This window comes from Electrona antarctica (assembly GCF_951216825.1).
Source record: "Electrona antarctica genome assembly, chromosome: 2".
NCBI lineage: Eukaryota > Metazoa > Chordata > Actinopteri > Myctophiformes > Myctophidae > Electrona > Electrona antarctica.
Window position 1 is genome coordinate 6,525,676 of NC_136807.1, and position 13,180 is coordinate 6,538,855.

The window sequence follows — 13,180 nt, forward strand, 5'->3', positions numbered from 1 at the left end:
GCTTTCAGTCTGAATAATGAAGTGAAACGAAATGAAAATTCAGATTGAGTGTCAGCCCATATGGACTTACAGGACACTTTTACAATTCATTTAACAATGACAATGAACCAACATGACAATATCACAAAAAATGATCAAACAAATAACCAACTAAAACACTCAAGCTTCATACTGTACGTGGCAGATTACATAAATAAAACTAAGTTAAAATACAACACAACAAACAACTGGTTTAGACCGATCCACAGCCTCTTAGACACAGAGGAAATAGACAGAACTTGTACCGTACTTTAGTGAGGACTGATATATGGAGATTGAGAAACAAGGTGAAGTGTTTTCCTTTAACCATAATGCTGATGTCTCCATCTCCGCTCTGACTGATGGCTGGCTGGAACTCGGTGTCATTGCCTCCGGAACATCTGTTTATAGTAAATACACAGCCATAATGTGCTGGGCACCATGAAAATGGAATTTCAAATAAAGTCTGGTATGCTGTTCAGATGGTAAAGAGTCTGTAGACGTCTTCAGCAACAGTGCATCCTTCTTAAAGAGTCTGCAGACGTCTTCAGCAACAGTGCATCCTTCTTAAAGAGTCTGCAGACGTCTTCAGCAACAGTGCATCCTTCTTAAAGAGTCTGCAGACGTCTTCAGCAACAGTGCATCCTTCTCAAATGGACTGCAGTCCCGCCCAGTGCGTTGCAGGGCTGGGCGCTTTTAGATTGATTTAAATCTGCTACAGTCCTGATAAATAAAAGGTTCTATTGCATGTTGTTTACAGGGTATAGTGAAAGTCTACATACGTAAAGGCAGCATGAACTAGCATGGTTTCCTATGCTAGTTCAAGACAGGGCAATTTAAATTAGCAAAGCAAATAACTCCATAACGATATTTTGGGAGTCAATATGACATCACCATTATTAGTCTTGTCTAACATGTTATTATATCCAAGAATGAGTGGTAGAGGTGAAACATTACATAACTCCAGCCCCAGCGCACCGGAGCTCTGAGCGTGTGCATTTTGCGCAATGGGTTTTACGCTAAATTGCTTATTTTGATCACTCGAAAATTATTATTATTATTTTTGGAGACATCCGTCTTTCATAATGACTAGTTACGCTGTTTTGTCCCCCCAAAAAGTCAATCTGCTGTTAAACCCCACATGCTCAGAGCTCCAAGATTTGTGTCAAATTTTCACGATTTTCTAAAAGAAATAGCAGATATACAAGCTCATAGTGCGGCACTCTGTGCCGCTATGAGTACAATTCTAACTTAAGGCTCAGTGGTCCAGGCACCTTGGCTGGTAATCCAGTCTGGCAGTGTGCCGGGGGTTCGACTCCCAATCCCGACAGCCTTTACTGCATGTCTTCCCCCCCATCTCTCTCCCCATTTCCTGTCAGCCTACTGTCTGTCCCTCCATAAAAAAATATATAATATATATTGCAGAATAAAAAATAACCTCAGGAATACAACGTTTAAGAAAACCAGGCTTTGTGATGGTGTGATGATTTAGATCCACTGAACCTCCTACATGGGAGGATAAATGCATATCAATTGTTTATATATAAATCCACTCCAAGTGTCTTTCTCCTAAGCAGATGTCCTTTTTATCAGAATTATTATCATTCACTGTTGGTGGAGTGGTGAATTAATGAGCATCAAGAGCACTGTTGGTGGAGTGGTGAATTAATGAGCATCAAGAGCACTGTTGGTGGAGTGGTGAATTAATGAGCATCAAGAGCACTGTTGGTGGAGTGGTGAATTAATGAGCATCAAGAGCACTGTTGGTGGAGTGGTGAATTAATGAGCATCAAGAGCACTGTTGGTGGAGTGGTGAATTAATGAGCATCAAGAGCACTGTTGGTGGAGTGGTGAATTAATGAGCATCAAGAGCACTGTTGGTGGAGTGGTGAATAATATTAATGAGCATCAAGAGCACTGTTGGTGGAGTGGTGAATTAATGAGCATCAAAATGACTGATTCATGGGCAATACCATAACCCATTTAGGCCTGACGTCGAAATTTAAAAAAATGTCTTCTAAATCTGAAATATTCTGAAATACCTACGTATGTTTCTATGTCAGTGGTGCTCAATATTTCATGTCAAGGACCCCCAGAATTATCTGTATTTGGTTGCAGACCCCCATCTGAAAATATGTTGTTCCATGGACCTCCCCAGAAGCAAAGATTTGAGTTAAAAACGTTCGCTCTTAAAGAATTTATATTCAAAGATATGCACTACATTTTCATGATTTTTGAAAAATAGCAGACCTACAAGCTCGTAGCGCGCCACTCGGTGGCGCGCTACGAGCTTGTAGGTCTGCTATTTTTCAATAGCTAAAGTATAAGATAATGCTTGAAACACCAACAGACCTTAACCCAGAATGGGTTAAGGTCCTACTATCCAAGTGTTTACACAGTAAAATCCTCAGTGCTCACTTACTGTAGATCTGATAGTGTACTAAATAAATGGAGCCAGTACCCGTATGCATTTACACACACTCAGATGAATGAACACTGAGGGCTCCATTTTCGTCACCGCTAAACCCCTTATCTCTAAACTTCTTTGCCTTTTTTACTATTTTGCAAAACATTTTTGAGTAGTTAACATGGCCAGTCGACAAGCTCACAACGTGTCAATGTAGATTGGCTAGTTGAACTATTCAAAAATGTTTTGCAAAATAGTAAAAAGAAAAGGCAAAGAAGTTTAGGGATAAGGGCTTTAGCTGTGACGAAAATGGAGCCCTGAGGATTTTACTGTGTGCAACAGCAATTGGTGCAATATTGCAACGTTGGTGATGGAAACAAACAAATAAAACAAACAAACAAACAAACAAGCAAAATTCCAAGTGTTAATTTAACGACGCCGAGTGTTAATGGGAGTTTGCACTCTGCAGTGAAGCTTTCAGTTGGAAGTTGTACCCATTCTGGGCGGGAACCCCTTTTGGTGTTAGCATTATGTTATGCTTTAGCTATTGAAAAATAGCAGATCTACAAGCTCGTAGCGTGGCGCGCTACGAGCTTGTAGGTCTGCTATTTTTGAAAAATCGAAGAACCACTGACATAGAAACATAGATTTTTCAGAAAACTGTCAGGATGTAGAAGACATTTTTAGAATCTGATCTCAGGTCAAAATGGGTTAAGTGCAACCATTTAAACCTTGTTGTTGTTCTGACCAAATTTAAAGCATGCTTTCGGGTGAATGTGCTATACTTAAACATACTGAAGGTTTGATTCAGGATATCCACAATCTGGATTTTATTTTCCTTCACTAAATGGGTTTTTATTTCAGATAATTCATGGTTCCTGTTACTTACTGTGAGCCTTTATAAATGATAGGATATCTATTTGATGGCATATTGGTTGGTTGGTCTTGATAGAAAATAGTTGCTGCTTTTGGCCAGAGGTCTTAGCTAAAGGTCTTCGACATGAAGCATTAGAATCCCTCTGAGGGACCATAAGCTGTACTGGACTCACTGTGCAGACCCCAAATGCTATATGCCAGGTCAGTGGTTCCCAAAGTGGGGTCCGGGGACCCCCAGGGGTACTTGAGGGAGTTCCAGGGGGGACCCAGCCCCTAACGGGTCCATTTGGTTCCATTTCTACGCTCTCAAAGTTAAATTAGCATTGATTTTACAATATAAAATTGTAAAATCAATTTTATATTGTAAAATCAATTTTATATATCCCTCAAGTACCCCCAGGGGTACTTGAGGGAGTTCCAGGGGGGACCCAGAGACCCAGAGATTTCTACGCTCTCAAAGTTAAATTAGCATTGATTTTACAATATAAATTGGGGGTCCCAGAGATAGAAATGATGCCAGTATAGTTGTTTTGTACTTTAAATCAAGTCACATTTTTTAATACAGGCCTTTTAACGTGTAACAGAGGATGTTTAAGTGTACTCCTTCCACCTCCTGAGAGAAGCTCAGGCCTTTTGTCCACCACTGATTGAGTTGGGCTTGGTCTTCCGGGGGCCACGGGTTTGTGTGGATGGGCTTGCTCCCGAGAACACAATGACCCCGGGCCATTTGTCACTGTCAAATTAGACTTGACAGAAAAGCCCATTCTTATTGAGATGTTCTTGCAAGAGGTATGAATACATGTCAGTCTTTATTCGGGACCCTGTTCTTCCTGAGTTCAGCACCTCGTTAAAATTCTGAATTTATGACTTTGTTTGAGCTAAATGTAGGCTAGCGTAGACCTTTCTGTCTTATTGGGTATTCAACCATTGGAATGTCCCAATTCGTTAGACACAACTATGTTCTCTCCCAGACAAGCACCATTTTTCTTTTAACAAAATGCTGCTATTGTTTACTAAGTACTAAAGGCAGGGTTCACTGGTGTTTAACTGGGTGGCAGTTGTTAGAATTGTGTGTGTGGTCTTATATCCTGAAATGTCATTATTTGCCCTGGGACCTTTGCCCCGGGACGTTAGGAGATCACCACACTGTCAGAGGTCAAATAGCTTGAGGCAGTGTGTGACATTGAATGCACGAGCAATTGTCATTGGATGTCAAAGCTCCCCAAAAGTTTTCTGTATTTCAAAGGTGGCATTAATTAATGTTGCAAATACGTAAAAAACTCATCGGTTTTCTTAAAAATACAAGTTTATTTTATATCACATAAAACATAATTATAGAGCTGTACACATTTTACATTTTACAAATTACACATTTTTCAACAACAGTAGGTTTTTTACAAATAAAACCTGTGGTGTAATTCATAGGAAATTGTTTGGGTGGTTAGTTCCATTCCAGTAATTCACAACACTGATAGATGTTTTGTGATTTTAGTCTTATTACTTGTAATAACCTCACTATAGCTTGTAGTCAGCTTGTGTTATGCCTGTTTTATACTTAGTTATGTGCCGTGCCGCACATCGGCAATAGCCGATCTACAAGCTCACAATGCGTCATGATGTGGTGCGTTGTGAGCTTGTAGATCGGCTTTGTGATTGACACCTTAATGCTTCTGAGACTTGAGGGAATAACGTATCCAGTTAGCCCTTATGGAATAGTGGTAAGCTTTTAAGAAAATAAAAACAAATATTTTCAACGATAAATATACGAAAAAAACAAACTACAATTTACAATCAAACACGGTGAAAACACATCACACAAGACACAACATTCAACCACCGAAACATGACAGAACAACTCCTAACTGCTGCACGGACAGTATCATTCTCATCCTGGGGGTCCTATAATGTCTGAAGCTCTTTAGGGCCGAAAACTGGTCGGTCGGATCTTCATCTCCACCCTCTTCATGGAGTAGTTGGGCCCGTGCCAGCCGTACCAGGTCATCCCGTCTGAGTTCTTGGTGTGCTGGCCGTAGCGATGGAACACGCCGTTGAGGTTGGAGTCAGTGCAGCAGTTGTACCAGTAACCACCTGTGACAAAGATAGGACCAAGATTAGTCTTAATTACTGTTCGCCACACTATAAAATCCTCAATTGCAGTATTCATTTAAATCTTGACAGGCCAACACATTTAACTTGTTCACCCTCAGAGTTAGGAGTTTACCGTGCAGTGGGGGGAACCACCGAACTTCAAAATGTGGTATTTATCACTTTTTTGCTAACCTTTGCGCAGCGAGGCGCAGTCATCCACGCATTTGTCATTGTCCTTGCCCTTGGTGCTGAAGTTGGTGTTGTTGTGGTAGCGCAGGGAGTCTCCGGCGTTCCCGCTGTAGTTGGCGATGAAGAGCTTGTAGCTGTTGAGCTCGTTTTTGATGGTGAAATAGCCATACTCTGCAAAGCGAGTCTGGCCCTCCCAGTCCTGCATCGGGGGAAAGAATGACAAGAGGCTGGTTTAGAGATCAAGTTCATTGGTTATTAAAAGTGTGTGCATGAGAGAATACAGACATTGAAAGGACATTGTTTTGCCTTTGAGGAAAGGTTTGCGAGTGTGAGTTTAGCGATGGGACAGCTTCAAACAAACACGCACATACCTCCATCTCTATCCTGAGCATGCTGGGCTGTCTTGTGAGACGGTAGATGTGGTCGTTGCCCAGCCAGAAGTCCCCACGGATGGTTCCAAAGCCATTCTTGTACTGCTTCCAGTCGCGGTTGAACGACGTCAGGCCCACCTTGCGCCTCTGGATCATCGTCCAGCCTCCACCGCCGCTCTCCATGTCACAGAACACCTGGAACCAGTGGAATCCAGTTGTTCTTTAAGTTCCTGAGCTGATGAGCCTAACATTCTACCTTAAAATCATGCCTGAGGAAGGTCCCTAGTGACCGAAACGTTGCTTCATTAAATAAGACAATACTCTAGTGCCGAGCAAATACACAGTGTGCGGTTGTACCTTATTGCTTTTCTTTACCTTAAAATACCTAAAAACACCTTCTAGATCCTGACCTAAGTTTTCTGAAAAACTGAAGAAAGAAAAAAAATCCAAAAATGTTATGCTGCTAAAAACTGCAGAAAAACAAAAATGTTATGCTGCTAAAAACTGCAGAAAAACAAAAATGTTATGCTGCTAAAAACTGCAGAAAAACAAAAATGTTATGCTGCTAAAAACTGCAGAAAAACAAAAATGTTATGCTGCTAAAAACTGCAGAAAAACAAAAATGTTATGTTGCTATATACTGTACATAGCAACAAGAACCCCAAAGGAGCTTAAGCCTAATTATTCAAACTTTGTCTAATGACTACTTCTTGACAAAAATAAGGAATCTTGTGATGCAGTGCATTTGCATTTTTCACCCACGATGAAGTATAAACTAGGCTTTAATTTTAATTTACATTTAAATTAGGCTTTGATTTTAATAATTAGGCTTTTCAGGTTAAGGCTCCGACTTACATCCAGCTCAGGGGTTCCCAGGAACTCATCCTTAGGCAGTTTGTACTCTCCAGAGATCTTGTAGTTTCTGTTGTACAGCGACGCACAGTCATACATGGCATCTACGGGGAGGGGAGACAAATGTAAAAAAGAAAGAAAAGAGATTTTAATCACAGTCACCTAATAAGTACCTACATAATAATGTTCAAGTAAGGGGACAGTTGTGAATGTGTCCCTCCCTGCTCAAAAAGCCAGTGAGTTCAAAACAGAAGGAAATTGTTTAGGTTCCATGGCATGGTATCATATGGCGATGCCATTAGGAGGGCTATGAGATCACTGGCTACTATTGGAATCCTCACTGTAAAATGTGCGGTGCTCATTTAACTCTGAGAGTGTACAAACCGGGTCCATTTGGGTACATGTGTATACACTCTCTGAGTTATATATGGATTGAAATACGACTCAGAGTTTTACTGTGCACAATAGAGGGAAGAAAAGCATGTGTGAGTGAAAGAGTACAGCGTCTGACGTGAAAAAACCTCCACTCTAATCTTAACTTCTCTTCTCTTCCCTGGCCTGCTTTTCCTGTCTGCACAGTGTCTCTGTCATTTTAAAAAGCCCCTATTCGGTGATCTCTTCTGCCAGTGACAATAAAGTTGGGGCTGCAGGACCAGGTCTAATTGGCTATTAAAATAATAAACCGTGCCATGGCTGGTTAAGTCCTCTCCACAGCAGCCAATGCTGATTAATGGTTTGTTAGAGTGGAGATGACTGATGGAGTCGATGTTGGCTTTAGGTAGAGGTGGTCTTTTATTGACAGCCCACCAGACTGGGGCTCTGCGGCTCCAAATGATGGCTTTTGGCTGCCTCAGAGCAGCCCAGACAAGTGTGTACACTGTAATCTATATTATCAGCCTGTCTGGTGCCTGTGATTCAAAGCGTTGCAAGCGTGATTATAGCTTTCCAGTGGCTAATATATATGTACGTTGTCTTGCACGTGACATTGTTTGCCTATTTTGTCAGATTAGTTGTGACAATACTGTATACGGCATCCCATTCCAGTGAAATTAATGGTTTGTCTGAATTATTATTTCTGTGGGATAACTTGTTATAGTATCTCGGCGGTGTGTCCATAAATCATAAATAAATATTAATAATAATGATAGAAGATCTTGTAGTACATTTCAGCCCACACTCCACAAACTTCTTGAAGAGGTGAAATGGTCATTCAAAGCTTCAAAGTTTACTGACTGGTCGTTAAAGACAGGAGGACTTTCCAAGCTTCAGACAAATTTCCTCTGGTTTTGAAGGGGATTATGGCTGTGCGCTGCATGCATACAGAGAAACCACCGGTAGGACCTGCACACCTGGAAAGTGCATCTGGTCGCAGATGTCGAACAGACGTGAAAGAAGGAAAGAGGCGGGGTAGCGTGACTGGGAGCAGGATCTGTTTTGCCATGTGGAACTGGTAAAGTTTTCACAGTCATTACTTTGCCGAATTATTAGTCAAAACACTTTTCACACAAAGTGCTGTGAAATAACTTCTCAATGGAATCTAATTGCCACAGTTGCTTTCTGTAAAGCTTTGCGTGTCGGGCAGTACCTACTAGCTTGCGGCTTTAACACCTGCTGCATTAACAGCTGCACGGCCAAGCGGTGGGCTCACCTGTCGAGGTTTGGGTCACGGACTGAGCAGCTTGCAGCTGCATGATCTCCACGCGGTTGTTGATCTCCGAGTACTTGCTCTCGGCCTCTGTGACACGGGCCTCCTGCTGCCGGTTCTGCTTATCCAAGTCCATCATTTGCCTCACCACGTTCATCAAGTCCGTCTCCTGCTTGCGGTTCATCTCCTCCAGAATGCTGGTCAGATTGGCCACCTGCACCTTCAAGGAGCGTACGTCATCGCAGCAATGATTCTTGGATGGCTTGGGCAGCGCCTGTCTCTTCCTGGGGTTCTGCTGTGCCCACGTCTCGACCATCAGGAGCAGCGTGATCCCTAAAGCCAATGCGCTCAAATGTACTTTTGCCATTTTGTAAGCGAGAAAAAAAAAATCTAGATCTTTAGCCAACTACGTCAGAAATGTTCTGTTTTTTTTCTTTGGCTCGCTGTGTTTAAAAGTGGTGGATCCCAGTAGAAGGTACTCTGCTGTGCTGTGCTGGAGGTCCCAGAACAGAAGAATGGAGCTCTGTCTGCCTCAGTCAGTAGAAGCTCTTGTAGCCTTGTGTTGACCAGCCGTTCTCTCTGTCTTGTCTCCTCACTAAAGCTCTGCTCTGCCTGGTGCATCTTAAATATTTTCTAGCACGTGGGTTCCTCCCCCTTTTCTCTGCCGGTGCACACCAGTCACTGTGCTGCTGACCCCCACCCACCTCCTGGGTGGAGGCAGGGGCCTTCCCCACCCCACCCCACCCCACCCCACCCTACCCCTCCTCCTGCCCATCCACCCCTCCTCCCCTGCCCCTCCACCCCTCCTCTCCTGCCCCTCCACCCCTCCTCTCCTGCCCCTCCACCTCGCCTCCTCCTCCTCCTCCTCTCTCACTTTCTCTCTCTCCTAATGGCTCGGCCCCTGTGTCTACTCTCCTTGTCAGGTGTTGAAGGTTTCAGGGCGATGGTGTTTTTTCCCCTTCTTTCCCCCAAAGCGCCTGGAAGAGCAACAGAAGGTGCAGAGGAACAAAAACAAAGGCTCCCCATCTGAACAGAACCCTTTTTCTACAACAGCCAAATCCGGAATTAAATTAAATTTAATTCTGAGAGTGTAAAAAATTGTTGAAAAAGTGTTTGCAAACCAGGGTTATTAAAGTTAACCTCATAAACCCTGAAAACCCATGAAAAAGGAGGGGGTATAGCAGCAGAACCCCTGGGTGACTCCGGTCAACTAAGTATATACTGTACTGTAGTGTTAAACCCATTCTGACCTGAGATCAGATTCTAAAAATGTCTGTTTGAAAATGACAGTTTTCTGAAAAAGCTATGTTTCTATGTCAGTCGTTCTTCGATCTCTTTTTGACCCATGCCCTGTCAAAAACACAGACTTAGTTGCAAGCCAATGTTGAATGCAAAGATAGCCGATCTACAAGCGCACACTGCATCACATTCAACATTGTATTGTGAGCTAATAGAGCTGCTATTTGGCACACAACTAACTATAAATCAGGCTATAGGAAGACACGCTTTGTTTACAACTTGTAATGCTTGTGTGGTGATTGCCACTTTTATGGCTAAAACCAGGGGTTTGCATGTATGCAATTAACCCCATACCTCCTTACCTGACTTAACGCCTGTCAATGACAGCTGTTATTACGTCCTCAGGGCTGTCCATTTCTGGTGTAAAAGTGTGTCTTTACATGCCAAAGAGGTGTGCAATGTCTGTATGTACTCTTAAGTGTGGAATAAGTGTGCCAATGAAGGTTTTTTGGCAGCTGATATGATTTTTACTTTGCACATACAGTAAGAAGCATCTCAATAAAATAGGTTTTGCAACAGAGTTACTACTGTATGGTTTTTAAATGTTCATTACTGTTAATGAATATTGTTAAGGAGTGTTTCAGTTTAGTTTACTTAGTTCTTAGTTTGAGTTTTTCAGGCATTGTAAGGAAAGACTTGATTATAGAAGCTTAAAAAAGGTTGAATAAGGAATCATGACACATGACGGTGTCAAATCTAAAACAAATGTGATCTTTTTTTACATACAATTCCATTTAGTTTTAGTTAGTTTTGCACATTTTCTTTAAAAAAAAATAACAAACAAATACATTTTTCCCTTTAGTTTTATTCTTTGCACTTAACCCATTTTGGGCGGGAACCCCTTTTGGTGTTAGGCGCATTATGTTATGCTTTAGCTATTTAAAAATAGCAGATCTACAAGCTCGTAGCTTGTAGGTCTGCTATTTTTGAAAAATCGAAGAACGACTGACATAGAAACATAGCTTTTTCAGAAAACTGTCATTTTCAAACAGACATATTTAGAATCTGATCTCAGGTCAAAATGGGTTTAACACTACAGTACAGTATATACTTAGTTGACCGGAGTCACCCAGGGGTTCTGCTGCTATACCCCCTCCTTTTTTCATGGGTTTTCAGGGTTTATGAGGTTAACTTTAATAACCCTGGTTTGCAAACACTTTTTCCCCCAAAGAAATAGTTTAGCAAACACGTTATAATTACATTGTTGTTACCGTGAAACGAGAACGAAGAGGTGGTTGAGAACAGAACGGGTCTAATTCTGGGGAGTTCTGGACAATTTGCACGACAGCATTTCACAAGAAGGTCAAAGCAAGATGCTACATGTCTGTCGTTGCTGTCGGAAGAAACCTTGTATTACCACAATTCAACCTTTAATGTCCCCCCCCCGCCCACACACCCCCCCGTAAATTTAAGCCCTACTTCATCGTTCAAAATTGTCACACAAAAGCATCGAAAATAGCCGATCTACAAGCTCATGAGACGTTGTGAGCTTGGAAATTCTTTCCAAAAAGAATCTGGAAAGTTGGAAAGTGAAAGTGTTTAATTGTACAGTATCTGTGGGTTTTGTAAATATTGGACCAATGAATAGTATTAACAAGAGCTTGTGCTGTGATTAAATACATTTTACAAATTGACTAAATTATTATTATTATTAACAGTTTTGGACATACAAGGTTTCCACGTGACAGTGACCATGTATTCTGTCATCAAGGGAGAAACTTGTAGAGTGGCTATTTTTGCTGTTTATCATAATGACAAAATATATCCCTCGCCGCGCAGGTGCTGACATTTTTACCACTAGTCAGAAAGACCAATAGTCAGAAAGACCCCTGGCGTGCTCGCTGAGGGGAGAAATTACATTTTGACATTCAGGCAATACCACTTGTCAACCAGTAGTGGTCCTACCAGACCACAGGATCACTGTAGTGGTCCTTCCAGACCACAGGATCACAGTAGTGGTCCTCCCAGACCCCAGGATCACTGTAGTGGTCCTTCCAGACCACAGGATCACAGTAGTGGTCCTACCAGACCACAGGATCACTGTAGTGGTCCTACCAGACCACAGGATCACTGTAGTGGTCCTTCCAGACCACAGGATCACTGTAGTGGTCCTTCCAGACCTCAGGATCACAGTAGTGGTCCTTCCAGACCTCAGGATCACAGTAGTGGTCCTTCCAGACCACAGGATCACAGTAGTGGTCCTTCCAGACCACAGGATCACAGTAGTGGTCCTTCCAGACCACAGGATCACAGTAGTGGTCCTACCAGACCACAGGATCACAGTAGTGGTCCTTCCAGACCACAGGATCACAGTAGTGGTCCTACCAGACCACAGGATCACAGTAGTGGTCCTTCCAGACCACAGGATCACAGTAGTGGTCCTACCAGACCACAGGATCACAGTAGTGGTCCTTCCAGACCACAGGATCACAGTAGTGGTCCTTCCAGACCACAGGATCACAGTAGTGGTCCTACCAGACCACAGGATCACAGTAGTGGTCCTTCCAGACCACAGGATCACAGTAGTGGTCCTACCAGACCACAGGATCACAGTAGTGGTCCTTCCAGACCACAGGATCACAGTAGTGGTCCTACCAGACCACAGGATCACGGTAGTGGTCCTTCCAGACCACAGGATCACAGTAGTGGTCCTACCAGACCACAGGATCACGGTAGTGGTCCTACCAGACCACAGGATCACAGTAGTGGTCCTACCAGACCACAGGATCACGGTAGTGGTCCTACCAGACCACAGGATCACGGTAGTGGTCCTACCAGACCACAGGATCACGGTAGTGGTCCTTCCAGACCACAGGATCACAGTAGTGGTCCTTCCAGACCACAGGATCACAGTAGTGGTCCTTCCAGACCACAGGATCACAGTAGTGGTCCTTCCAGACCTCAGGATCACAGTAGTGGTGGTCCTACCAGACCCCAGGATCACAGTAGTGGTCCTTCCAGACCACAGGATCACAGTAGTGGTCCTTCCAGACCACAGGATCACAGTAGTGGTCCTTCCAGACCACAGGATCACAGTAGTGGTCCTTCCAGACCACAGGATCACAGTAGTGGTCCTACCAGACCACAGGATCACAGTAGTGGTCCTACCAGACCACAGGATCACAGTAGTGGTCCTTCCAGACCACAGGATCACAGTAGTGGTCCTTCCAGACCACAGGATCACAGTAGTGGTCCTACCAGACCACAGGATCACAGTAGTGGTCCTTCCAGACCACAGGATCACAACATGTCTCAATAGAAGAGCAGTGACAGACAGTCGTATTTCCCTGCTGTTCCCACCGCAGTTGTGTTAGCTATAATATTGTATTAACCAATTTAGGCCTGACGTCGAAATTTAAAAAGTGTCTTCTAAATTCTGACAGTTTTCTGAAATACCTCATGTTTCTGTATCAGTGGTGCTCAATATTTCATGTC

General features: G+C 43.0%; 2 protein-coding genes across 8 annotated transcripts in view; one reads left to right on the forward strand and one right to left on the reverse strand.

The window, feature by feature from the left end:
- The window catches only part of mtor (mechanistic target of rapamycin kinase), a 211,657-nt gene that overhangs the window by 77,086 nt on the left and 121,391 nt on the right, over positions 1-13,180 (forward strand). The gene's annotated exons all lie outside the window — the stretch shown is intronic.
- Positions 4,590-9,028, reverse strand: angptl7 (angiopoietin-like 7). The gene is made up of 5 exons (XM_079520109.1): positions 8,450-9,028; positions 6,805-6,905; positions 5,950-6,144; positions 5,582-5,777; positions 4,590-5,389 (listed from the first exon to the last, which is right to left on the reverse strand). The coding sequence occupies exons 1-5, from the start codon at positions 8,811-8,813 to the stop codon at positions 5,220-5,222; spliced, it is 1,026 nt and encodes a 341-aa protein (XP_079376235.1). The 5' UTR covers positions 8,814-9,028; the 3' UTR covers positions 4,590-5,219.